The following is a 27,046-nucleotide window of genomic DNA, read 5'->3' as shown; positions in this document are numbered from 1 at the left end:
TTCAATGTTTCTATCTTTCTCTCTTCTTCATTCCATGTCTCTATCTTTTTTACTTTGATTCCACGTTACTATCTTTCTTGCTATCTCTTCTTTCCACTTTTTTTTGCTCTATTCTTGTTTCCACGTTTCTTCTTTACTTCCTCCATGTTTCCACGTTTCTATCTTACTCTCTCCCTCTCTTTCCACGCTTCTATTTTTCTTACCCTGTTTTCTTTACAACGTCTCAATATTTCATACTATTTCTCTTTTCTCATGTTTTTCATTCTAAATCTCTCCCTCTTTTTTACTTTTTGTCTCTCTCTTTTTTCGCTTCTATATCTCCCTCTCTTTTTGTGGTTTCTCTATTTTTTTTCCTCTAGCTCCCTCCGGTTATTTATTCCTTCCTCTAATTCTTCCCTTATTTCTATCTCTATTTTCATTTCTTTTTCCCTCCGAGAGAGAGATTCTTATTATACTATAACAATTCTGAAAATTTCTCAAGTAGCCTATTAAGGTGGAGTGCTGGACAGTTGGGATAAAAAAATGGGCCTCCTCGATGGCACAGTGGTAGTGTCGTCACCTTGTAATCAAGTGGTTTCGGGTTCGATACCCAGTGGAGGCACATAGTGGTTCGGATTCCACTTTAAACTGTAGGTCCAGTCCCAACTAGCCTTACTGTGCATAAATTGGACTTAAAACACAAACTCAATCAATGGATCAACTGGGCTAAAATGGTTTCACGGTGGGCAAGAGCACACCCGAACCCTTCCTGTGGCTGGTCAGCCCTGTTCATAAGTTGTGGCTCTTTAAAAAGAACCAATTACAACAACAATTTCGTGTTGCAGTTGTTCCTTCACAGCCACAACCCTTGATAGTCGTGTTCCACCCTCATTTAACATCTTCGAACTTTGAGCCTAATATATGCATAAGGAAAGGGTACTTACAATCTGAATTTCTCATTCCACTTGGGGTTAAGAGTGTGCGGCTTCACAGTCGTGGCTCTAATGAACTTGGCAGGCACAGCGGCTGACAAGCTGTCCCTATGTTCTCTCCTCTCCCTACTGTAGCCATGATCTTTCCTCTTGAAACTCAGCCGGAAACTGAAATGAAATTAAACTGTGTAGCATGACAGTGCTACTTCACCATATAAATGACAGACGAGCAGCTAGACAACTATATCAGTTTGTATTCATGACGTCAGTTGCTGTTGTTTTCTTGTTCTGTGCTGGAGAAACGTGAATTTCACAGCAGACATGTCTGCAGACATCCATGCTGACCCGGCTTGACAAAAGCTGAATGCTTAGAGAAGCAACCCAACCCACTGAGATCAAACCTAACCTACTCAGGTAGGTTTTGGTGTAGTAGGTTAGGTTAGGTGCTGTTATAAGCACTGTGCGAATTAAGCTTTTTGTTTTGGGGTGCCCACTCAGTGGCGTATTTGTGATATCATTTTGTAAGGTAGTTTTTTTGGTGGGTATTCAAATTTATATATTTGCTAACACTCAGAAAAACTCAACTATTGCCTTTTGGTTCTAAGTACCTTAAAACTAATCTAAGTCATTAAACCTTATGATAACATTTAGACGTAATTTAGAAACACTACGTATATTTACATTCTAAGAACACCCGAACTCATACACAAAATTAGCTATGAAACTAATAACAGAAAATTTGATCAAATTTCTATTGCCAAGTCCATCTATACCTGCCTACAAGTTTCTGGTGGTTACTTTAACCTTTAGAATGCCGAGCGGGTTTTCGAAAGTAACCTCTCTCTGGCCGCCGCCTTTCCGAGTGATTTTTAAATTTTACACTTATTTCAGAAAAACGTTATATCTCGGAGAATATTTGAGCAATCTACTTCGGGTAACTTTTGTTTTGCAGCTGAAACATCAGGGCATACAACTGTGCAGGAATCAAAACGCCAAAGCTAATAAGAGGGGTTGGGTGGGCCGCGGCCCCCAACTTTCATTGAAAACAATCATAAAAATGGGAAGTTTTTTTCACATATTCTATAATGTAATGTCCCCAGAAACATGAAATGACTTTCATTCCGTTGAGAAAGGACAATTCTTTGAAAATAAGGCTAAAGTTTGCCTCCCCTTTCAAAAATAGCGGGAGAAGAGGGGCAAACTCCCCATTTTTATGATTTTTTCATTGAATGTTGGGGACCGCGGCCCACCCAACCCCTTTTATTGGCTTTGTCGTTTTAATGCATGCACGGTTGCATGCCCTGATGTTCTAGCGGAAAAACAAAAGTTACCCGAAGTAGATTGGTCAAATAGTCTACGAGTAATAACATTTTATGTCAAATAAGTGTACAAATTTAAAATTACCGCCAGCTTCCATACGTAACTTTGGAGAAGGGGGGAGGGGGGGTCCTCGGTGGGTGGGTTTTCTTCCACATGACATTTCAAAGTTATATCTCAACATCTGTCAGCGTTTACAACCTCACATACAAGTATGAAGGCCTTAAAAGCACATGAATTGTGTAATTATCACGATGGTCCATGAGTGTGCCATCGGGTGACTCGGGCTATATTGTGGATGGAACACTCATAGATAATTGGGAAAGTAAAGGTTAATACATGTAAACTGTCAGCACAATGCCATGAAAACTTAAGTGGAAAACACAGCCTGCTGTTGTCTCTACTCGATGTTGGTTGCTCAGTTGCAGAATGGTTTCCTCCTTTAATCAACAAGGCTACATACTTTTCGGTAGGGAAATATTTTATGATGGGCCATTAATGGACACGGATGTTTATCTTACATGGTTAAGAAATGGTATGATAAATTCCATTTTCTTTGAGAAAAAACATTCCTGGCAGGGATTAAAATAATTTTCCTTTACTGGAGATAACACTTATTGTGGGCATACTCCCCGTTAATTCAGACACTGCTTATAAAGGCGTGCATTATAAGATGACAAATTTATGATCACACAATTTGCTAAAGCTGCTCGTTGAGAACAAGCTGTTGATTATAATTTCACATAAGAGATGGCGCAGAATGCAAATATGCGCAACTTGCTAAAGAAACCCTTTAAACTCAAAGCAAGATCACATAGTAAATGGAAATTATTTTGTGTACTTTAAAGTACTAAAACAAGGAATGAGCAGTGTAAATACCTAAAACGTTAATGATACTATATATTCAACAAGTTAACATAATATGCAATAGTATGTCTGTTCAATTGCTTTAACTTCGCTATGTCTTCAAGGCAGAGTCAGAGTGGAAGAGTTTAAGGCGCAATCGTTTCAGTTATACTTGAGGTTATAAGTAAAAATAAGAGCAATTTTTTGTAGAACAATAAAATAACTATTTGAGTGTTAAAAAAATACAACAACTACTTATGAAAAAGTCAGTGAATATACCAAGAGTCAATTTATTTGTAAATATTTACGCCATTCCATGTGAAACTGGCCCTGAACCTCAATTTTTAAAATTAAATGCAATGCTGTAACTTTATCCTATACTAGCTCATTGCCCGGCGTTGCCCGGGTGTTTATTCGTCCAAATCTTGTATTAGACATGAAAATAATGAATTCTAACTATAGTGTAAAATGTAACTAATTTTAAATGTGATCGTGAATGTCACCAATTAGCTTAGCGACTCCGAAAACTACGGATTCGACACTAATCTAGGTCATTTGTGGCATTTTATTTTTCACCCCTCTCACCCGTGTTACGCAACCCGAGAAACACTATCGTTGTGCGGATTGCATAGAGTCACGGATGTCTGTTTGTGAGGAATTTAATATCGGTGGTTCTCGATTATTTTCACATGTCACCCCTTCCCACCCCACCCCTAAGGGTGCCAGGGGTGTCTTACCCCAAAATATTATTTCCAGATTACAAGTGATACGTGTACCAAGTTTGGTTGAAATTGCTCCAGGCGTTCGAGAGTTATGCCGGAACAAACAAATATACACACCCACACACACGCCCACATCCATTTTTATATGTATAAAAGATAGATTGTGAGTGAACAATGTAAAATTACCATTTTCATAAAAATTCAAGTACTATACATAATTTAGATAGAAAGTAGAAGGTATTTTAAATATTGTTCGTTCAACTTTTTGATTTACTTGTGTTTTGTATTGTGTCCCACCCGTGACACCAAATACAATTAATTTCTCCTTTAACTGTTACATTTATCCCTCAACTCCACTAGAATATTCAAAGGTCAATTACCTTCTCTCTTTGTCTTTAATAATTTATTTTCCATCACTTGACAATTCGCAGCAGTGTACAAGATTCTACCACACAATTAAAAATATCTCTGGATTGTTGATTATCAGATGCCAATCCTGGCAACTACTTTCATTTCCGTGTCCACTGGGGTCTCAACAACAAATGATTTGTGCTATCCCAATGGAGCGGATTCACGTCGGGTGACATCGCAGGCCAGGGAAAATCGCCTCTCCATTCAATCCAGTAAACAGGAACATCCTCACTAAAGTGAGGCGGTGCTCCGTATCTCAGTACACTGGCTTCTCCAACTGCTCAGTGGTGCATCACTTACTTCCATTTTTGCACGCTTTCACTGAATCACCCTGTATATTCCAATGGAGATTTCTTCGTTAATTTAATGATTTTGAAAAGGCCAAAAAAATAATTTGTATACCTATAATATATATGCCGTGACGTCATGAAAACGCCGTGATTTCGAGGTAGGCATTGTCTACCCTGAAATTTGTCTCACCTGTGATGCTTCCTGAGCTTTTCGTGGGTCGTGTCGTGTTTCGGCGATGAGTCGAACCCCCTCGGGGACTGGCTCTTCTCCTCTCCCTCGGGGCCCCCGTCGGAGGGCGTTCTGCTCGGGTTTCTAGGGGAACCAGGGGGCGTATCCTTCTGCTGGTACTGGGGTGAGGCTGGAGACATGTTCCCTGGCTGAATACCCAGCATGCAATACGGGTCGCTGAAACCTGCAATGCAAGAACAATCGACACTAAGAAACTTAAAATATAACCATTTGTTTCAAGTATGTACAAAATGAGACAAACATTAAGGAATATAAAGACGACAAACAAAAGAACCTTGAGCCAAACCGCTTCACGCATCTTCCCCTTCGTCCGTTCAACTCGGGCCGTAAGAAAACCTGCTCCCTCCCCTCCAAGCGCAAGAACGATTCACAGGACACGCGCTTCTGCGCAGGTCCTTTTGCCTATGGTGTCTATGTATGTGTCCACTTCTCTTTTGATTACAGCAGATTGTGGCTTTGTCATTATGAGAAGCTTTAAATCAACCTGTATCCAGTGCGCTACACTCTGGTGATGTGCGAAAAAGTGTTGTTTTTTTTTTATTAACAGAGTGTTGTTCACGAGAAAGGCATCATACAGAATATAGGGTGAGTCGAAAGTCAGGTTACGTAGGAAGTTTTGCTTGTCTCCTTAATTGTCCGTGAATGGTTCAATGTCCATTTTTCTGGTGCATGGATCAGACGCCGTGGTCCCTTTGAGTGGCCACCGCGGTCGCCAGACCAGTGGATTTTGTCCTTTGGGATCATTTAAAGGCACTTGTATACTCAGTTAAGATTCAGAACATACAGCATCTGAAGGAACGTATTGTGTAATGTGCAGACCTGATTATGACCGAAAAAGGCACTGTATAAGCCCCCATGAAAAATTTCAGCTTCCGTCCGGCACTAGGCCATGTGGATCAATCTCTTGTTCGCATCTTCGCACTCTATGAAGTAAACTGTACTTCTTGCCCTTAGTATGGCGGAAAAGTTTATATCGTTGCCTCTCGTTTCATCGCCCTGACATTGAATCCTTGCAACATAGATTTGATAACCTGTTTTGGCAATTTTTATGGTACGATTGCAAAAATGTCAATTTAATTTAAGCATTGCTCTATATTTTAAAACGTCGTAGAAAAATTAATATGCAGGACACGTAAAAACAGAAAATTCACTTGAGCACACCCGGTCAACCCGTTGTAATTCCGGAATAGTGTTCTCGATACACGTGTGGACTCCAGAGCGAGCAGTGCGGGAGGATTTGGGAATGGAAGAAAGGAGGAATCTCTTGAAAGTTTGAGAGGCTATAATGATAATATTTATTTCCGAAAACCTGTCGTACATAGGCATGGAAAATGTTAGGAGTAACAAGTGGAGTAGCAAGAGTTTTGTCTACAAATAATTTACAATATATGATTGTTAAGAATATGATAAAAATAAAACCAGACAAGTTAGAAACAAAGCAAAATGTATGTGGTTTCTCACCAACATGGAAGAATTGACCGTGTCAAGTTTCATCAAAATCTGAGCTCTGGGTTCCAACCCCTCCCCTTCTTTTTATATTCCTTGTTTTCTTCACTTGTAATTCTTGTTACCTACTTACATAACACTGTAGCGTTGTAGGAATGGCGAAAAGGCTGGAGGCTTCATCGGACGCGTTCGTGGAGTGAAAAAGCCCTCAGCATCTGAATCGTAATAGTGTAGTGTGATATTGTAATCATGGTAGTTGAAACAGAGTTAGCTTCCCACTGGCGTATCCAATGGGAATTGATGGGCCTACAGCTCCATCCGAAATTTTGAAATAATAATCAAATGAAAGCGGCAAAGAAATATGGAAAGAAACAATGTGATAAATGTAAATATCCATTAAAATAATCATCTACATGTATGTATCCGATTAAAATCTTGTGCAATGGCATGCGAACTTCTCTAACTAGACATCACTTTGATCTCGATGCGTTACCGATGCGCTAAACAAATTTGAAGGCATTATTCTAACACTTCGAATAGGAGCAAATTGGTACAAGAATTCAGTCATAACTTTTAACTGGTTTAAGATACATAAAAAAACCTTCACCATTGCATTTCTCGTAAAATTCTAGCCTGATTTGATATTCAGCCTGTATCATATCACCCCCTTTCCATTTAATCTTCTGAAGTTGAATTCAAGATGGCGGACATCAAGATGGCCACCGACCACGCGGGTGGCGTCAATGTGGTTCCCCCTTGTTGGCCTGGCAACGATTGGGCATCACCATTCCCACGTTGCGCGCTGCAGTGGCCTTGTACTGGGGGTGTTAAGTGACATATTGAGCCATAACTTTGTGGTATTGTTAACTCTGCAAGAATTAAAGTTAGGTGAAAACAAATGTCACAGTTGTTTTCCTGGTGAAATTCTAGCCCATTCTGATATATCGCACGACCCGCTTCCCATTTAAATTTCTGAAGTTGATTTCAAGATGGCGGACATCAAGATGGCTGCCGACCATGCGGGTGACGTCAATATGGTTCCCCCTTGGCCAGACAACGATTGGTCATCGCCATTTTCACGTTCCATGCCGCAGTGGCCTTGTACTGGGGGTGTTAAGTGACTTATTGAGCCACCCTGTATTACCATTTGGGCTTTAAACAACTTTTAAAACAAAGGTTAGAAATGGCAATTGGGCAATTGGGAAATATTTTATTGTGTATTTAGCCCGCGTAGAACGCAGCTGTGTAATGTTCATCTTTACAGTTCTAGCTCCTTTGGGGAAAACAATCCTGTGTACGCTACTGTGGTTCCATGAAAAAGAGGGCGCCTTAGCCCACAGTATTTTTGACCGCAACGGGTCCCCCACTCCTGCGCCACTGCTTTCTGGCCTTGAGGTCAGTGTGCAGGCGGGAACCTCGTACCGCACGGAGTGCTTACTGGCTTCCACAACTGCGAGCAAGATGTTACAAGTCAATTTTTGCGAAATATATTTATGCGAGGAATTCAATTATTTATTGTGCACTTTGGCTCTGTCCGAAAGGTCTTGACGGAAGGGACGTCACCTAGTACAGTTCGAAAGCGCCACGTTCGCGAGGTATTGAGACCACAGGGCAGAGCACGCCAAGTTGCAGGCTTGGTCACGTGACAAGTGGACTTGTTGTTCATTTTCTTGAAATCACGGAGTTAGGAAGCCAGTAAGTTGTTTGTTGCAGCTCTTCTAATGTGTGGAAATGTATCTACTCGTATAGGAACATTTGCAAATGCAATTCTGTGGTGAAAAACAAGTATTTAAAATGTAAAACAACGTGTCCTCGGTTACATCTACTGATCCAATTTGGCGCTGTAGTCACTTCTAGTCCACGCAGGGGTGCCCATCCGCCCCATGGCCAATGACGCACTCCCCCCCCAAAAGGTAGGACATCCCCCCACCCTTTATGTCGAATTATTTACTCAAATAATTTTGGTCAGACAGAATTTGCGGAACAATATAATACACATATATTTAAGAAATATATGTTTACTTGAGGTACTTTAGGCTCATTTTCATGTTTGTTAACATAAAACGTACAAAACTGCTCAGGCTCAATGTCATTGTTAGTGTACTGAACCATATTCTTAGCGTTTGTCTGCTTGACTAACCTTGTATTAATGCGAACAGCACACCTTCCCAAACCAAACCGATTCTAAAGACATAAGAAGTGGTGTTTCATTTCAACTACATCGCCACAGGTAGGTAGAAAAACTGTACATAATAATCATAACTAAAAATCAATAACAAGTCAATCAAAGAAACGAACCCCCCATTTTTGTGGAGATATATAGAATTTGTATACAATTTTGTCCCCCCAAAAATTACCATGACGCGGGTGCATTATTAACCACCTCCTTCCCCCCGTGGGCACCCCTGATTCCACGACTTCAAGATCGCACTGCGAGACAATTCTCGAAGTATGCTCGCTTCAGGTACGTTCTTGAATCTTTCAGACACGGCCTTTACGAGGATCATTTAAAAACAAGTGACTACTCAACAATATGTCCACTGGTAGCAACAGTGAATCATGGATTCAGATAATTGCCTAATTCTTCCTCTACACCTGACATTTCGTAGTTCCACATATTGATATGTGGTGGCAGAACCGCGCTGACTAGCCTTCTTAAGTAGTGCGCTCTAAAGCAATGTTCTCACGAAAATAACAAATTGCATTAATCAAATTTAAGTTGAACGTGAAAAGAAAATGCTGTTAGTGTCACATAAAACTTGTGCAAGCTTGTGGTAATGAGGCGCTTCAGCATCCAACAGTGGTTATGTGGTTCGCCATACTTATTCGCCAAGGCCACGAAAGTTCCAACAAGCACCCAGCAACATTACATTAAAGTAATGCTTCTTGTTGCCTAGTATTACGAAGTCGTTTTCCTTTGTCACACAGTGCCGAAGGGAGCTGCGGTGAGTAAGTACAGCTGTTTCGTTGGAAAATACCAATGCTTCTGGCGAAACATCTGAATGTCCTGCACCACACCTCAAGACGTCATGTTGCAAATTGAGTGCGGCAACTGCTCAAGAGGTGGGATTGGAAAGTACTAGAGCAGCCATCTGTAGTCAGGACATGGTTTCTTGCGACTAAGACTTGTTTCGGAAGCTAAAAGATCCTCTACAATGGAATAGCGAAGGGACCTTGGGGCGACTCCTCAGTGACATACGAGAAAACGATTCCATTGACGCCATGCCAACATTGCCACGAATTGGTAACATTTACTGTACTCGGCGCGACTATTACAAAGGAATACAGTAGCCTCGTTCTCCACAGTTACATACTTTGACAGTTATGAGCATGTAATCACATTTTTTAAACAATCCTCGTATATATCAGTACCATTGTTAATATGGTAGGGCCTCGATTATGGGCGGAACCCGCAGTATCTTTCGCCTTAGCCATGGGATCTACCAGATAGCAGCATAAAATAAGACCTAGTGTCGATTCTGAGCAAACTTGTCCACACCAGTTGTTTCCAAAGTAAAGAGGTGGCAACAGAAACAGTAGAAGTCGATCTTCATTAAAAGAGAAAAAAATGTCATATTATTTTCTCGAGTGAAGGTTACTCAGCAGTGTCTTTCTTCAGTATAAAAGCTGTAATAAATAAATATTGTAGTTCTGTTGGTTTCTGTTAACATAGATCGAATGTTGTGTTAGTACAGTACCTCATCAATTTTATGACCTGTATGAGTACAAACGAAAAAAGTCGCCAATGGACCATATTGAATGGTGATTTTACGGCGCGTTCACCTGATCCAAATTTTGTCCAATTGTTTCTTTTATGTATCTTCCTTTCTCTCTTTCTATCTATCTTTCTTTCCAAAATGCTTTGTCTTTTCTTTATGTCTCTTCCTTTCTCTCTTTTTCTATCTTTCTTTCCCAAATGCTTTGTCTTTGTCTCTTCCATTCTCTCTTTTTCCTATCTTTCTTTCCTAAATGCTTCGTCTTTTCTTTATGTCTCTTCCTTTCTTTTTTATCTCTCTTTCCCAAATGCTTTGTCTTTTCTTTATGTCTCTTCCTTTCTCTCTTTTTCTATCTTTCTTTCCCAAATGCTTTGTCTTTGTCTCTTCCATTCTCTCTTTTTCCTATCTTTCTTTCCTAAATGCTTCGTCTTTTCTTTGTCTCTTCCTTTCTTTTTTATCTCTCTTTCCCAAATGCTTTGTCTTTTCTTTATGTCTCTTCCTTTCTCTCTTTTTCTATCTTTCTTTCCCAAATGCTTTGTCTTTTCTTTATGTCTCTTCCTTTCTCTCTTTTTCTATCTTTCTTTCCCAAATGCTTTGCCTTTTCTTTATGTATGTTCCTTCCCTCTTTTTCTTTCTTTCCCAAATGCTCTCTCCTTTCTTTATGTCTCTTCCATTCTCTCTTTTTCCTATTTTTCTTTCCGAAATGGTTTATCTTTTCTTTATGTATCTTCCTTTATTTCTATATTTGTCTTATTTATGGTTCTTTCTTCCCCTATTTGTTTCTTCATGTCACTGTCTGTCTTTCTCTCTCTCTCTCTCTCTCTCTCTCTCTCTCTCTCTCTCTCTCTCTCTTTGGGTTTCTTTTTATTTTCCTTCCCCTATCACTGTCTTTCTTTATGGCTCTTCCTTTCTCTTTCTTTGTGGTTTTTTTTGTGTTTTGCTACTTTCTCATCTTGTAGCTTCCTCCATTTATTCCTTTAGTTGTCATTGTCTTCTCCTTTCTCTCTCTCCCTCTTCGTCTCTTTATGTCTTCTTTCTCTCATTGCCTTTTCATTCTTTCTTTCACTCTCTCTCTCTCTCTCACACACACACACACTTTGCCATTTTTCATTTCTCTTCCTGTCCTTTCTCAACGTCTGGTTTCTTTATTTTCATCCATCTCTGCTTCCTCTCGTTCTTGATCACTTCTTTCATCAATTTCCCTCTCTCCCTTAAATTGATACTTGCTTCAGATGGCATGTAACATGACGCCATTATATAACACTTAAAAACAAAACTTTTCAATTGAATTTCTATTAGAAAAAAAATTCTGCAGATACAGTATTCTTGAAACGCACATTTTCAACTTTTACCTAGTCGTTCTGTACAAACATTAAAAGAAAATAGAGACAAAAATTGATCTACAAAAAATATTATTTCCCATTCTGCATTACAGCTAAAATGTGCCACAAAACAGTAATAATTATTCCTTTCATTTTTCATTTCAACTTCCTATGTGGGCGAATTTTAACAAAGAATTATAATTAATAATTCCCTTTTTGATTCCATTCCCTGCTCTATACTACGAACAGTTGAAGCGTAATAATGTTCTCTCTCATAATATTCAATTGCGCAGACACGAGTTATAATTAAAAATCTACTTCCACATGAAACCGAAATAGCAAAAAAGGCAGATGTGAAAAACCGACAGAAGAGGGAGAAATGGACCTCATGTTTGCGTAAATTGACTCTTTTTAATTAATTTTCGCAACCTCACTTGCACGCGCAAAGTCATGAGGAGGGTCAACTGTAGACAGTACACTATGGAAGAGAAGACTTGTTTCGGGTGTAAGGAGTGGCCCCTTGCGAAGGTACCAAAATGTGAACCTTCCTTCCTCGTAGTACCTGGACTACATTTTGCAGTATAACGAGGCTCTGGCGACTGAAGGCTCGTGTTGTATCGTTCATGTTCGTGATTGTTCCTTCAGCCCTATCACCTTATCACCATTCATGCCAATCTTCGCAATTAGCCTAAAGTGGAAGAAAAGCGAAGTAAAATAAGGTTACTTGAAATTTGAGAGTTGGCTATACTCTGTCCCAGCTAACTGTGGAGTAGGCAAACGAAAACAAGTCTCTGCGCAAGTAGTGACGCGAGACGGCTCCACCAATGAACACGTGAGAGGAACGGAATTGCGTGGAGTGGGGGAAAAGCGACTGCTTCACTCTGGCCAATAGCTTTCCCTCCCTTCTCTGACGCTATGCCCAGCCTTGCTCCACAGTTAGCTGGGACGGATTATAGACAATGGCAGTTCGTTCCAAAAGTAACAAAGTCGACCTCCATGGCAGAGTGGTTATCACAGCTCGCTACGAAGCCAGATGTCCCGGGTTCGAATCCCGGTCTGAGCATGTGTCTTTTAATCAATGCCATCATATCATCACTCGGGTTTGGTGCGGGGCACGTCCAGCTGATGGCACCAAACTGAACTCTTCTAATCAACCTCCATGTGTTATTTTCACAATCAGAATTCTATTAACCCCTACGTTGTTAGGATAGGAGGCCAGGTTTAAGGCTCTTAGCAGATGGATGTGCCTCTCACTCAGCCTGTCACTCATCTTCATTTTTGCGATTAGACAAAAGTGGCATAAAAACAATGTAAAATAACTTTCCGACCGCGGAAGACGAGCCTAGCTCGAAAGGACGAGTCTATTGCAACAGGGGAATCTACCGAACGAAACAACGCTGTAGGTTTCAGATCAGTGTTTTGTTTCTGTTTATTATCGCTCGCTTTGTTGTGCTTAACTCTCCTCATGACATTTACCTGGGACGTTACTGTGAGTGAAACTTCAATGTTGATTTAGCGATTTTCACGGAACATGTTTCCCTTCACCTTTCCTCCCCTATTTTGCTACTGGACTCGTCCAGTTAGCGCATGCGCACTCACGTCGATGGTCCCGACTAAGGTAGACGGACTCTAGAGTTAACTGGAGCAAAAATAAGTGAGTTACAGGTAATTTCGGTAAAAGGTAATATGGAAAAGTTACTGAATTATAGCAATTTCATGGTGAAAATAATACTGTACCATTTACAATTAATTGATATAGGACTGGGGAGCCACAATTCGATCCCTTGGACCAATAGTTCATAGTTCGTATTGGTAGTGGGTGATTTAGTTGGTTCATTATTAGAAACATTATTATTATTATTATTGAAATTTGAAGTTTAATATCAAGGAGTGGTTTAAATAGAATAGTATAAACATATCCTCCTTCATGTTTCACAGGTACGCCTCTACGAGAGTTACTTTTATGTAAAAACAATTACGAGGATTCACCTATAGCAACGCCTATTTATCACGTTTATGTATTCAGGACGCTCCTCTATTACGGCCGCTTTCCAAATCTCAACGTTATGAAGATCAATATTAAAACATGGAAATTATATTTTAGCAAAGCTAATAACGCTACTCATATTAAAGAAAGTTATCAGTTTAAAATATTAAGAAAATTCGAAGAATCCAGAATACAGCAACAGCATCGAATAAAATTAATCAATAGATAGAAACAAGCCGTTCAAGGACTAAGAACGGAAGATTCCTACCTGTATCGCTGGCAACGGATCAGGTGTTACCTTAGCCTTAAGAACAGTGTCCAATCAAAGAAGGTAACGACACCTGTGGAGTCCAAAGGAGCCGGACGCGTGGGTGCGTGACATGTTTCTTTCGTTAATAAATGTATTCATTTACCACTGTTCTTAATTTAAACTATAAAACTTATGCCAGAGGTTTCCATTATATCAATTTTGTTGTGAAATATTGGATTGTACCTCAACATATGCATTTGTTATACCCTGAACCAGCTAACTGCAGACCAGGTGAACGAGAACAAGTCTCTGCGCAAGTAGTGACGCGAGACAGCTCCACCAATGAACAGTGAGAGAAAGGGGATTGCGTAATTAGCGACTGGAGTTAACCGCTTTCCCTGCTTCACTCTGTCAGCGTTGCAAACTTTTTAAAACGATAATACCCCTACGCACATGGCAAACGGACCGTATCTTTGTCTGCAGATCCGCACGCTTGGTTTATGAATTTCTTAAGGAAATATTAGGGATAAAACTGCAAGTACAAATTTTGACAAGGTACATTTAGCGTAAGGACTAAGGTCAGGACAGTACGGTTGGCAACACTGCACTTTCACCACCCGATTTCCCTCATCTACCGCTATGCGCTGCCCTGCTCTACAGTTAACTGGGACAGGGTATAGTGATGTCAACCATTCTGCCATCGAAATTGGCTTGTAATGCGTGTGAAGGTAATTCGTGAGGGACTTGTATTGCGAGGCCCTGGGCGAGATTAGAATGCGAGTCTCCAATCCGTTCTTTAAATTTCAAATTCAAATGTGAATCGATACAAGATCTTCAGGAATACTTCAGCATATTATCATATTTTAATAATAATAAATTACTGACGAAAATGGCTGTAGGAAGGATGGAATAACTGCTAATATTATCTATGGCTTCCTGGAGTTCGAAATAACGTAAGCATTTAAATGCTCCCACTCGCTTCGTGGCAGTTGGAGGTGCTTTATTGTTAACATTTTAAAATCGGGAGTGTCAAGAGAAAGAAGAAAATACACGACAAGGTGCTTTTTATTCAAGAAAAGAGTAAATTGGTACAAATATCCACGCAAGTCATCGTAATTTTTGCGTAAATGTTTCACATGAGAAATATGACAATAATTTTTACTCTTTTCTGGCCACCTTAAGCTTAGGACCGCCCGCCTGTATATTGCGTCCCTGGTTTGACGCATTATAACGATTAACTAGTATTTAAAGCCAGATAAAACAGAATGTTTTAATTTTATTGCCTACAAAAATTAGCCATTTGCTTCTTCTCTTTTCCACTCAATTTTATTTAATACATTTTTCGTATCAACCGCATAGGACGCAAGGCCCCTTTCAGTTGCGAGGCCACGGGCGGTCGCCCACCTAGCCCATCCTTTGCTACACCACTGTATATAAACATTATGTATTCTTTATTAACAGTCTACATTTAAACATCTTCTTTCATCTCCTTTGGCTTTCAACCATTTTGTTAAGGATAATTGGGCCAAAAGAGGACGCTACTACATTTAACAATCCCTGTGGGAACGGTACTTATTAACAATATCGGTATATAGAGTGACTTTGATATTTATTTTCTCGGCATGAAATGTCCAAATTGCACAATATGTTCTTTTATATATTTGTCAATAATGTACTCTTGTTAATTGGATCACTTTTCATATCGCACTGATATACATCTCTCCTAAATTGTATAATAGCCTATGTGATAACAAATTCCTATCTTTTTCCAACTAATATAATGTTTTACTAGTTAGCATGTTTTATTTGACAGTAATGCAAATATAATGAAAAATGGAATAATTTATTGATTGAAATGTTGTTTTAAGTTCCCTTTTTTCCACTGAAAGCCTAATCGAGACTGGACCTACAGTTTAAAGTGGGATCCGAATCACTATGCGCCTCCACCGGGTATCGAACTCGGGACTCCTTGATTACAATGCGACGACGCTACCACTGCGCCATCTGGGAGACCTCTCATAACTCTTGGGTAGGTTGACGTGTTCGTGTCTGCGTTTTATGTGAGAATTTACGATTGTTTTAACTAGCACTAAACATTTCATGTAGAAGATTAAAATTAAATTTTTAGAGCAGGTAAATTGGCAAGACGGCGTAAAGAGGCATTTGTCTTTCAAAATATTTCTTTAAAAGTGACGTGCCTGTTATGCTTTCCGTCCTGTACCAGTGTTGCCACAATATAAGGGCACAATTTCCCTTTCCAAGCGGCAAAATTTCCCTTTTTGGACCAATTTTTCCCTTCACCTAGGCAAATCATACAATAATAATAATAAGTATTGGTAGTGGTAGTAGCAGTAGCTGTAATTATTATTATTATTAGTGGTGCTGGAAGCAGCAGTAGTAGTATTTCCGTTGGTCCATGTCCGTGTGAATATAAAATGTTACATTTTTCACATACATGTAATTTTCAAAGCTTCCTGACCAGATGTCCCGCGTTTGGATCCTGGTCAGGAATCCATTTAATCGTTAATCCTCATCGTCACTATTATCCGAAGGTGGAGAAAAGCGATGTACTTAACATATATATTAATAGATACAGGCTATATTCAAGGGAGCATAAAAAGGACAGAAAAAAATGAAAATGTAAATTTGAAACTGGAACTTAACACAAACTCTAATAATATAGTCAGATGTCTTAAAATTTCCCTAAAATTGTGGTATTTTTCATCGAAATTCCCTTTTTCCCTTTTGGCTAAAATTTCGATCCGAATTTCCCTGCAAAAGGGAAATTTCCATTCATGTGGCAACACTGTCCTGTACAGGACGTATGATTTGTTTACAACGCCTCCTTTCGGCAGTTTTCAGTTTTAAACAAAGAAACCTCGGACTGCGCAAGGAGACAAGCGTACCGTTACCGGCCGTACCCGGAAAACCTATCCTAAGCATTTCCCAACTCCCGAGAGAGCTATAAAAGGGGTTAACAACCTGCGTCAGGAGGAGAAGACAACGAGATCGTGGCGCGAGAGCGCGACAGTGCCGGACGCGGAGAATCGACTACAGGGCCGTCCAGAAGCCGTGGGTCCCAAGCGCGGGTAAAATCCGGTACGGCTAATGTTTAACGCCCCCAATTGTGTTTCCGGGGACCAGCCCTGGGACAGAACCTTAGCTCTTAACGGTACGATGTGTATAAACAATCAATTGAGTGACGGATCGTAACCATACATTCGCAATTATCTCGCAAAAGGTTCGTTTGCGACCACGTGTGTACTGAGACTTTTTTGTTTTGTTTCAAGGGTGCCCACGGGGGGGATTATGGCGCAGGCTGATATAAAATTCAACATTTATATATTTTTCCAAAATATGTGTAAAAATTTTACATCTTAAATGCACCATATTTAATCCATTAGATGAAGAAAAGAAAGTGTTTAAGGGTATTATCAAGGGGGGAGGGAGAAGTATCCAACTCTTACATATTAGGCCTTAATTGACAGGTGGGTTCTGGGGAGGATTCTGAATTAAACGTTGACATTATCCAACTCTAGGTCTTAGATTATGGCTTGTATTTTAGTTAGAAGGGGATTGAACTTTAAATTGAGGGCGTATTCAATTCTTGTATATTACTATTGTCTTAGACTGTTGCGGAAATTCTGGTGTGGGGACTGAGAAGAGAAGAGGCAATATCCACTCTTCAATATCAACAGTAGGCTAAGTCTAAAATTGGCATGGAAATTTTGGTGGTAGGATTGAGAATTAAATTTAAAGAAGATAGGAAGCTCTTGATAAAGTGTTAAATCTTAGATTGTCGAGAGATTTCGAGCATTAAATTTTGGAGACTGTATATAGCGACTTTGTATCCATACGTTTTCGACACCGAACGTGCCAAAAGAGAAGCTGGAAAATACTAAATATCTTGGGATCCTAAGAAAGCATTGACACCCCATTAAATTAATATTCTTGAAAGCCTGCAAAGAAATGGATGTAACAATTTTCTTGCTTGCTTCGCTCGCAGTGATGTGTTGGAAGAATGCGTGGTTGGCGCTTTACTGAGGTTAATGTAAAGTTTTATACTATAGCTACATTGCAAGACATAAGCGATATTCTCGATATTGATTAATAACATCACTTCTTAAAATATAATAATTACCTAGTGTTGGTATACTGCTTAATTTAAAATTTGGAACAAAAATATATCGAATCCGCATTTCTAACTTCTTGTCACAGGAAAATTTTACTTCAAGAAGTTAAATTTGCACTGAAGAAAAATCCACGTAATTATTGTTATGGGTTACTAAAACAATTATAATTACAACAAGAAAATGGGGAGGGGAGTTCTTTGAAAGAGGAACCGTATTATATTATCGCCCTGAGCTTAAGAATTTCTAGCTAGGGTTCTGTAATGTCTCGGAAACAAATTGAATCGGTCATACGGCTGCAGCATGTTATTTGGTTTGCCAAGGTTGAATTATTCTATCTTTATCTTAAGTTGTGTAACAATTTGTGTTAAATACTCAAATTGAGTTATATGAACCACTCACTATGCATATTTACATAATTTAATTACTACATTTAACCAGACAATGTGCTGGCTTTACGTTTCTTTCGAAAACCGAACAATTAAGAAATATGGACAGTTTAACATCATGATATTTAATTCAGACAGACATAAATTATTACGTATTCATCCAAACTGTTTTGGGGGGTATTATGATTATGATGAACGATTTTAGGGACGGTCTTGAGTGATGGGAATCTCTGTTTAGGGAGGAGGGACAGATCAAGTACAGTGTTCTGTAAAGCTAAGGAAAAATGTTTCGGTAGACACGCTGTCGTAATTAAATACTTTGTAAGGATTACGATATGGTTTGAGGGTGCGAATGATATGATGTTGGGGAGGATGGGCACCCCTGTTTTGTTTAGTCCACTTTATGCACCGGTATCGAACTCGGGACTCCTTGATTACAAGGCGACGACGATACCACTACGCCATCGCTGATGCGCAAGCTTCTACTATACGCTATAACTTCTGGTACACCCTAACCTCTTTGTTAGTTTGCAGCATCTATATATCTAAACAAGTGTTCAGTTAAGAGTATTGTGTTGAAAAAATGGACGTTTGTTTATATTTACTGGTCATTCCATGTCGGCAAATATTAAATATCCCACGTTGTCCCACGCCTCCTGAACTCAATATTCTCTCCAAGCGCGAAAACATGTATGGATGTTAGAATGTCGTTATTGAGAACTCTAATATTGACTTCCATGGATGGAATCATAACAGAAAATGGAATCTAAATTTGCTTAGCATTTCTCTTGTCTTCAGCGGACGATCTGTGCACTTGATGGCAGACGCCATTAAAGTTGGAAACAGTGTCAAGAGGAATATCATTCAAAAGTAGGAAAAGCAGTTAAAGTAAACGCTGAAAGGAGAGCAACTGTTTATTTACTGAAGAGGAAGCTCACGAAGATAGTTTGCTTTGAAACCGGAGAATGTCACCAGGAAAAAACGGTTTGGAGACAGAACTGCTTTATTTAAAGGAATTGTTGAAAGGGTAAAAGCTAGTGAAGATCCATTACAATCTTTGAAGATTCAGACAACGTGGATCCTAATGAATTCAGATAATGAACATTCGGATACCGAATACAGTTCTTGGAATTCGGACATCGGATCCACAATAATAAATTCGGACACGGGGATCGCAATTATGGTTTCGGGACACAGGATCCATGATAGTGATTGAGTTTGTATTTGAAGTCCACTTTATGCACAGAAAAGCTAATCGGGACTGGATCTACAATTTAAAGTGGGATCCGAACCACTATGTGCCACCCGGGACCCCTTGATTACAAGGCGACGACGCTACCTCTGCGCCATCGGGGAGGCCTTCCATGATAGTAGTTTCTTACACGTGGATCCACAAATCTGGATTCGGACATTGGATCCCAGGATACTGGATTCGTAAATGAGGTCCACACCTTCGCATTCGGACATAGGATTCAGGATTCGGATTAAGGGTTATGACATCAGATTAAGGATTCTGATGTGAGTTTCAGAAATAGTTTTGAATTCTCAGAATTGGAACGCCCATCCCAAAACCAAACACATCAAACTGATGCAGAAAAAAAATGTCCGTTCATGGAATAATAAAATAATCAAGAACGCAAAATTGGACTAAAAAGCAATTTTACAAGAGTTGTGATTGATTTTATTTGCATTTTATTTCGCTTTTCTTCCACTTGTGGCTAATCGCGAAGATAACGATGAGTGAAACTAATGAAGGGACAATCACAAAGAACACTCATGCCCAGGCCGGGATTCCAACCCTGGACGACTGGCGTCGTAGCACTCTGTGCTAACCACTCCACCCCGGAGATAGCTTAAAAGAGTTCTGAGAAATATAGAGATGTAATAGGTGGCACTAGGGTCGAGTTACCGCCGGAAAGTATATTTAAACTAATCAGCAATTTGATACACGCCACACAAATGGTAAGTTATGAAAGAATTTAATTCCAGTAATCAAATTTCATTAATTTTGTTCGTAGAGTGATTATGTCCGTTCTATGACTGCATGCCTGTGTTTACCAGCATTTGTTTTCTCATTATTATTACAGAAGACATACGTTCAAGATTGGGTGCCACTGAATGAGGTTTGAAACATTCATATCGTGCACACACGTTACGTGAATTACTTCATCTCCATTTCCCTCTTTCTCTTTCTCCTCTCCTCTCTCCTTTCCTCTCTATTTCCCATTTCCTCTCCTCTCTCTTTTTCCTCTCCAATTCCCCCTTTCCTCTTCTCTCTCTTTTTCCTTCAAAAGGTTAGTTATAACATCATTAAGCCTTGTTTCCATGATATGAAAAACTCAATATGCTGACCAAGGCAGAGATGTATTTTATTATAAAACATAAACTAAAAGTAACGTTTCAACCTTCTAACAAGGTCTCCTTCAAGGAAATAGAGAAGAAAGGTGAAGAAAACACAATGAACTGGAATGGGGGACTGAAGATAAACAAAGAATGGAAGAAGGTGTTAGAAAGAGTGGAAAGGATAAGAGAGAAAGAGGAGAGAAGAAGGAAGAAGAATGAAGGAAAAAGAGCGTGAGATAAAGAGTCCAACCACATTCCAGATGAAAGAAAATGTTTAGCTAAATCGCCTTTCAGTTGACAAGGGAAAGCCACCTGCTAGAATGTTCCAGAACAACTTTCTAATAGTCTGGAGAGGAGTATTTTTTGTGTGTATATATCGTCCTGTTTTGTACCTTTTTACATTTGTACTTGGTGCATAGTCTGAAGAAGACCTTGCTAGAAGGTTGAAACGTTACGTTTAGTTTATGTTTTATAATAAAATAAATCTCTGCCTAGGCCAGTATATTGAGTTTTTCATAAAAGGTTAGGTGACACTGACAAACGTTTGAAAATTTGTAATATCGTACTTACACGTAAATTATTTCAACCTCTAAAGAAAAATTATGTAATTGTCAAGGGTTTGAAATTAATACATTTGTGTTTAAATACGAATTTCCTTAACTTATGAAAGATTGGGTACAATTGAAAAACGTTTGAAATTGACACATTTTGTGCTTACAAGTGATTGAGAAATGAGTGTGCATTAGAGTGCTGCAGAAATAGAATTTCTCTCGAGATTGCGTACAGAATTAATGGCCGGTCCACACGCTACATCTTAAAGTACTCTTTGCTTGTGCAGTTCAGAACTGTGCATGCAAGACATATAGCGTGCGGACCGGAAGACTGTGCAAATTTTAGAACTGCACACATGCGGAAATTGTCAACCATAGACTGAGCCCAAGAGCATACATATGTGCGCAAATCTCAAAGGGCTGCGCAAGCAAGTCTGTGCGTGTGGACGCTACCTTCAGTCTTTTGTCCCCCTGTTGCGCAGTTTCCCTTCGATCCTAGTGCTGGCACACTATTAACGGAGTTAGAAAATCTTTCTCTCTTGATAAATTCGTTTTTGTACAACGATGACCAATCTTCGTCAGTGTTCACGCGAGTTTTTAGCGGAGTTCATCGAAGTCTACAAGAAATGTCCCTGTTTGTAGCGAGTAAAATCAAAGAACTACAGTGACCAGGGCAAGAAGAACCAAGCCTATGAGAGCTTAATACAAGAATACAAATAGGTTGACGCTTCAGCGAACAAAAATATAGTAGAAAGGAAAATCAATTCAATGAGGACAGTTTACAAAAAAAAAAAAGTTGAAAAAAGTTGGTCAAAGTGACCAAATGGTAAATTTCTTATCTCCGGAAAACGGATTTCTTCAAATTTACAGGAGAGATTACTTACCGAATGCAGTTTCTTTATAGTTGTGGAAGTTCGGAGAAGTGTTTTCTCGCATCGTTCACTGAATTTTACCGGTAAATCATCTATTTTTCGATATAAATGTGTGACCGATGCACGAAAGCTCTTGCATCAATTGACTTCCAGGTGGATGTAGCCTGTGTGTGATGACGTAATCCCGGTTAATCCCGGTCATTGTTTCCAAACACGTGTTTTTGTAACTGAAGAAGGTACGTTTCCGCAAATGGTTCGTGGGGTTATGTGTCAATGGTTCGTGGGGCTATGCGAGAATGGTGTGTGGGGCTACGCATATTTTTTTCTAAACCTATTTTTAACTATTGTAACCTAAACGTGACCCTACCTAACCTAACCTTACCGGAAATGGTTCGTGGGGCTATGTATGAATGGTTCGTGTGGAAACACGAAGAAAACTTACTCGATATGTCGCAAATAGAGCTTATTTCCGTGAAATAAGCGAAATGCCACCTTCAACAGTGTTTCTCAGTGCAGAATACGTAAGTACGAATGTTGAAATCAAATGGACTAGCAAATTTCAGCCGTTATCCGGAGATAAGAAATTTACCGAACAAACCAATCAGTACGTTTTGGTGCTGGGGATGATGATTTTTACAAGCCAATGATAAGGTATTTTCATTTAATTGAATTTTACTACGAGAGAGTATAAATTCTTTTTTGTATTTCCAGGGTAATCGTAACGATAAGATTGAATGTTGATTTTATTGAACCGATGTAGTCTCCAACGATGCAGCTCTGTCGCTATATAATCAAGGGGTCCCGAGTTCAGTCTTGGCGTAGGGGCATATCAACAGTGGATCGAATCCATTTTAAATTATAGGTCCAGCTCGGATTAGCCTAGCTATGACGCCAGAGGTCCCAGGTTCCAATCACGGCATGGGTGTTTGTGGGTGTCAATCAATTTGATCATACGAGGTGTGACTAAAAAAAAACCGGATTGATGTTGCTGTCGATAAACGGCAAGCGCGTCAAGGTCGAGCGGTGCATGAGTGTATAACATGATATCCTGCCTATCGACTGTGTGATTTCCCAGGAACCGCGGCGATCAGTTCCACTGTAGCTTGTGGACGAAGTGAATCGTACATCTGTGCTCCGTCGGAAAAATGTTAAGTGTGAAAGTGGAACAGCATACCAATTTGAAGTCTCTTATGCAACTCGGAAAATCCACCACAGAAACTTATGGTTTGTTGAAGGAAGTATACGGAGATGAGTGTTTATCACGCACGCAAGTGTTTGAGTGGTTTCAAAGGTTTAAAGAGGGACGAGAAGTGGTCGCGGACGACTCGCGTCCTGGATGGCCTTGCACGTCAAAATCGGAATCAAACATTGAAAATGTCGGTGAATTGATTCAAAAAGATCGTCGCTTTAGTATTCGAGCTATTGCAAAACAACCAACATTATTACATTACGGTGCTGACGACCCTTCGTGAGCGACTAAGAAGAAGACGATCTGATTTGTGGAAAAGCAAGTCATGGATTCTTCATCAGGACAATGCTCCTCTCCACACGGCATTGTCAGTCAAGGCTTTTTTGGCCAAGCATGGGATCGCAGTGTTAGAACATCCACCCTATTCGCTGGATATCACTCCGTGCAACTTCTTTCTATTCCCAAAGATCAAATCAGCACTGAAAGGAACCAGATTTACGACCGTAGAATCGGTGAAAACAAAAGCGACGGAGGTCATGAACATGGTTTCAGAAAATGATTTCCAGGACTGCTTCCAGCAATGGAAGATTCGTATGGAGCTGTGTATCGATAGTGCAGGGGAGTACTTTGAAGAGGATAATGTTCGTATTGTACAAAATAACCAATAAAGATTTTGTATCAACAGTCCGTTTTTTTTTCTAGCCACACCTCGTACATAACCCATCCCCATCTTCGCAATTAGAAAAAAAATAGCGCGAAAGCGAAGTAAAAATATGCCAAAACCACAAATGTTAACAAGGTGGTACTCTCTCCAAAACTTCAGGAAGGGTGTTTTAATAAGTTACCTTACCCTATCCACATGACAATACGAGTAATGCTCTGACCCAGATGACCCAAGTTCGAACCATTGTCATGTGCGTGTGTATCACTGTGTTCGTTCCATCACTTCGTCATCCATTCTCATCGTCGCAATTAATCCAAGAGGTAAAAGATGTAGTGAAAATATACATAACTTGTACATTGTAATTATTTTATTATTTATAACAGAAACATTGTAAAGCAAACTGAATTCTACATTTTTCATAAGAGAATCATTAAGAAAGGGGTATTTATGTTAACTTTTGATTTTTGAACATTGTGAAGTATGAAAACTAATCTTCTTAGTGAACTATTGGAAGAGTCTTTTAGGTAGTGCTAATATAATATTATGCATTTACAATGAAGGTTTATGTATTCACATATTTATTAGAGGACATAGGTGATAAGTAAATAAGCAGAATGTTTCTCACTTGTTTCTCACCTCGCAATTCACGAAGTAACGTCACGTGAGAAAATTGGTGCATTTTCTGTAGCCAATGCCTGTACCATTCTGAATGTCTCATGCTCTTAAAGACGTTATATTTATCTTCTTTTTGGAAGAAAAACTGCGAAAATTGACCAGAGTAGAACTTTCTCCACACTGGACTTCGCGGAACTATTACAGCAAGACGTAGCGATGTGAACGCACCGAAACTGCAACGTCTTGCCGTGTACAGTTTTGAACTGCACAAGCAAGGCGTTAATGAAGACGTAACGGCCGTAAGAGCTTCTTCACTCGAGCGAATAACGCTCGAACAAGCAAAACAAGCGGTATACACTTGAAGCCCAATTGTACACGTATAACCGTAATTTGTCTGTGGTAGTGGTCCCTCAAGTATGGATCTTGCAGTGGTTTGGTTTGGTTTGAGTTGGTGTTTTAAGTCCGCTTTATGCACAGTAAGGCTAATCGGGACTGGACCTACGGTTTAAAGTGGGATCCGAACCACTGTGCCATGTGCCTCCACTGGGTATCGAACCCGGGACCCCTTGATTACAAGGCGACGACGCTACCACTGCGCCATCGGGGAGGGCAGGATCTTGCAGTGAAAGACGCAGCGAAATTGAAATGAACACAGTCATCATCTCCATGTTAAAATGTAGTTTATCTTACGAACACACGGTGATATATGAAAATGAAATAGATGATTGTGGGCTGAAACTACCAAGGCAGATATTTTGCATATACGAGGGCAGATCGGAAAGTAACGCACAATATTTTTTTCTCCCCAGGTATTGCAGCTGGAATGCTGAAATTGCACGACGAGAGAGTTGGAAGTTTGCACCACAGAGGGTATTTTTTTCCTGTGCAGCTCTAGCGAGAGAAGCCTGAACTACGATTTTTGTGGACCAAAGGGCATACACCGAGTGAAATTCACAGGGACATGCGTGGAGTGTATGGGGACGACTGTCTGGACCGTAGCAATGTCTCCAGGTGGTGTGCATTCTTTCAAGAGGGCCGTGTGAACCTTCCAATCGCCACGCTCCGGGCGGCCGGTAACAGCTTCAACTCCGCAGAATATCCGCGCCATTGAGGCAGCAACTGTGAACGACCGGCGTGTGCACCTGCGAACCTTATCGCATACGTTCAACATTTCCTATGGTGTGGTGTACGACATTGTTCATGACACGTTGAAATTCCGTAAAGTTAGTGCTCGCTGGGTGCCTAAGAACCTGACAGACCACCACAAGGGCCAGCGAATGATGACAAGTATGAATCACTTAACGCGTTACGCCGCAGAAGGGCATGACTTTCTTAAAGGAATCGTCACTGGTGATGAGTCGTGGGCGTACCACTACACGCCCGAAACCAAGCAGGCCTCTATGGAGTGGAAACATGCCGGTTCCCCAGTACGAAAAAAATTCAAAGTGACTCAATCTGCTAGGAAAGTGCTTGTGACAGTGTTCTGGGACATGTTTGGTGTGTTATTGGTGGACTTTGATGAACACGGGACCACTGTGAATGCTGCAGCCTACATTAAAACTTTGGTTAAGTTGCGTCGTGCCCTTCTTGACAAAAGCCGCAACATTCATGCTAATGGTGTCAAACTTCTTCATGACAATGCCCGTCCCCATGTTGCTGCTCCTGTTCGTGAGAAACTCACCGAATTTGGGTGGGAGGTGCTCCAGCATCCACCATACAGTCCGGACCTGGCACCGTCGGACTTTAATCTGTTTGGTCCCATGAAGAAATTCCTGGCCGGCCTACACTTTGCGACAGATGCGGAAGTGAAATCAGCAGTTCGCAGATGGCTATACTCAACCAAACTGACTTCTACGAACAGGGCATATTTTAACTGGTACCACGATGGGAGAAATGTGTTGAGAAACTTGGTGACTATGTAGAAAAGTAGGTCAAAGATGTCAGTTCATTTGTGATTTGTTTGGTTTTTGTTACACATTAAACTTTTTGCGCAAAAAAATATTGTGCGTTACTTTCCGATCTGCCCTCGTATTTCTCTACGATTATCGTAACATATCTCCCAGATGGCGTAGTGGTAGCGTCGTCACCTTGTAATCGAGGGGTCTTGGGGGAGGTACATAGTGATTTGAATCCCACTTTAAACTGTAGGTCCAGCCCCGATTAGCCTTACTATGCATAAAGAAGATTTATAATATTATATTCACATTATATTACATATATATAATATATAGTCACATTAACTTAATATTCCAAACTGCTCAGTCGTTAGGGCGTCTGACTACCATGCGAGACACCCGGGTTCGATCCACGGCGGGGAAGAACCGGGATTTCTTCCACCTGTTCCAGCGGCTCCGGCGCTCACCCAGCGTCGTATAAAGTGGGTACCTGGAGGAAACTCTGGGGATAAAGGAGGCCAGGGGCGTGGTGCTGATCACATCACCCCTACCTTCCGTCGTGATCAAGAAAGTGTGGGGCCCTAACTCCACACCCCCTATACGCCTTCATGGGTTGGTGCAAAGCACAGGGGAACACTTTTCTTCATTTTATTTTTTTGTATTTAATATTACATTGTAAATGCGCTCGATATCAGCACGCAGGACTCACTCCTTAAAATAAATATTCTTATCCAGATACTCTCGAGAGGCAGAAACGCGATATAGACACAAGAAAATGTAAAACATTATCATTGTTCCAACCGCCATGGCCTATTTAGCGTGTAATCGTTGAAAAGTGTACTACGGGAAAGGAAATTCCCAGCTGAGCTTGTAAACCGCGTTATCCATCTGGTTGAAGTAAACAAGTTCGTTGCTATGGAAACGGCATCG

The 27,046-nt window shown here is 40.2% G+C and overlaps 1 protein-coding gene across 3 annotated transcripts in view; it reads right to left on the bottom strand.

Annotated features, from left to right (window-relative positions):
* The window catches only part of unc-13-4A (BAI1 associated protein 3), a 747,588-nt gene that overhangs the window by 190,626 nt on the left and 529,916 nt on the right, over positions 1-27,046 (bottom strand). For all 3 annotated transcript variants that reach the window (XM_083136749.1, XM_083136752.1, XM_083136751.1), the window contains exons 6-7: positions 4,688-4,910; positions 924-1,079 (exon numbers count right to left, since the gene is read on the bottom strand). In XM_083136749.1, the coding sequence (XP_082992875.1) occupies positions 924-1,079; positions 4,688-4,910 (379 nt within the window). The remainder of the gene's footprint in view (positions 1-923; positions 1,080-4,687; positions 4,911-27,046) is intronic.

This window comes from Lepisma saccharinum, chromosome 15, assembly GCF_977018435.1.
Source record: "Lepisma saccharinum chromosome 15, izLepSacc3.1, whole genome shotgun sequence".
Lineage (NCBI taxonomy): Eukaryota > Metazoa > Arthropoda > Insecta > Zygentoma > Lepismatidae > Lepisma > Lepisma saccharinum.
The sequence above is the reverse complement of the archived record's forward strand: the minus strand, read 5'-3'. Positions and strand labels throughout refer to the sequence as shown.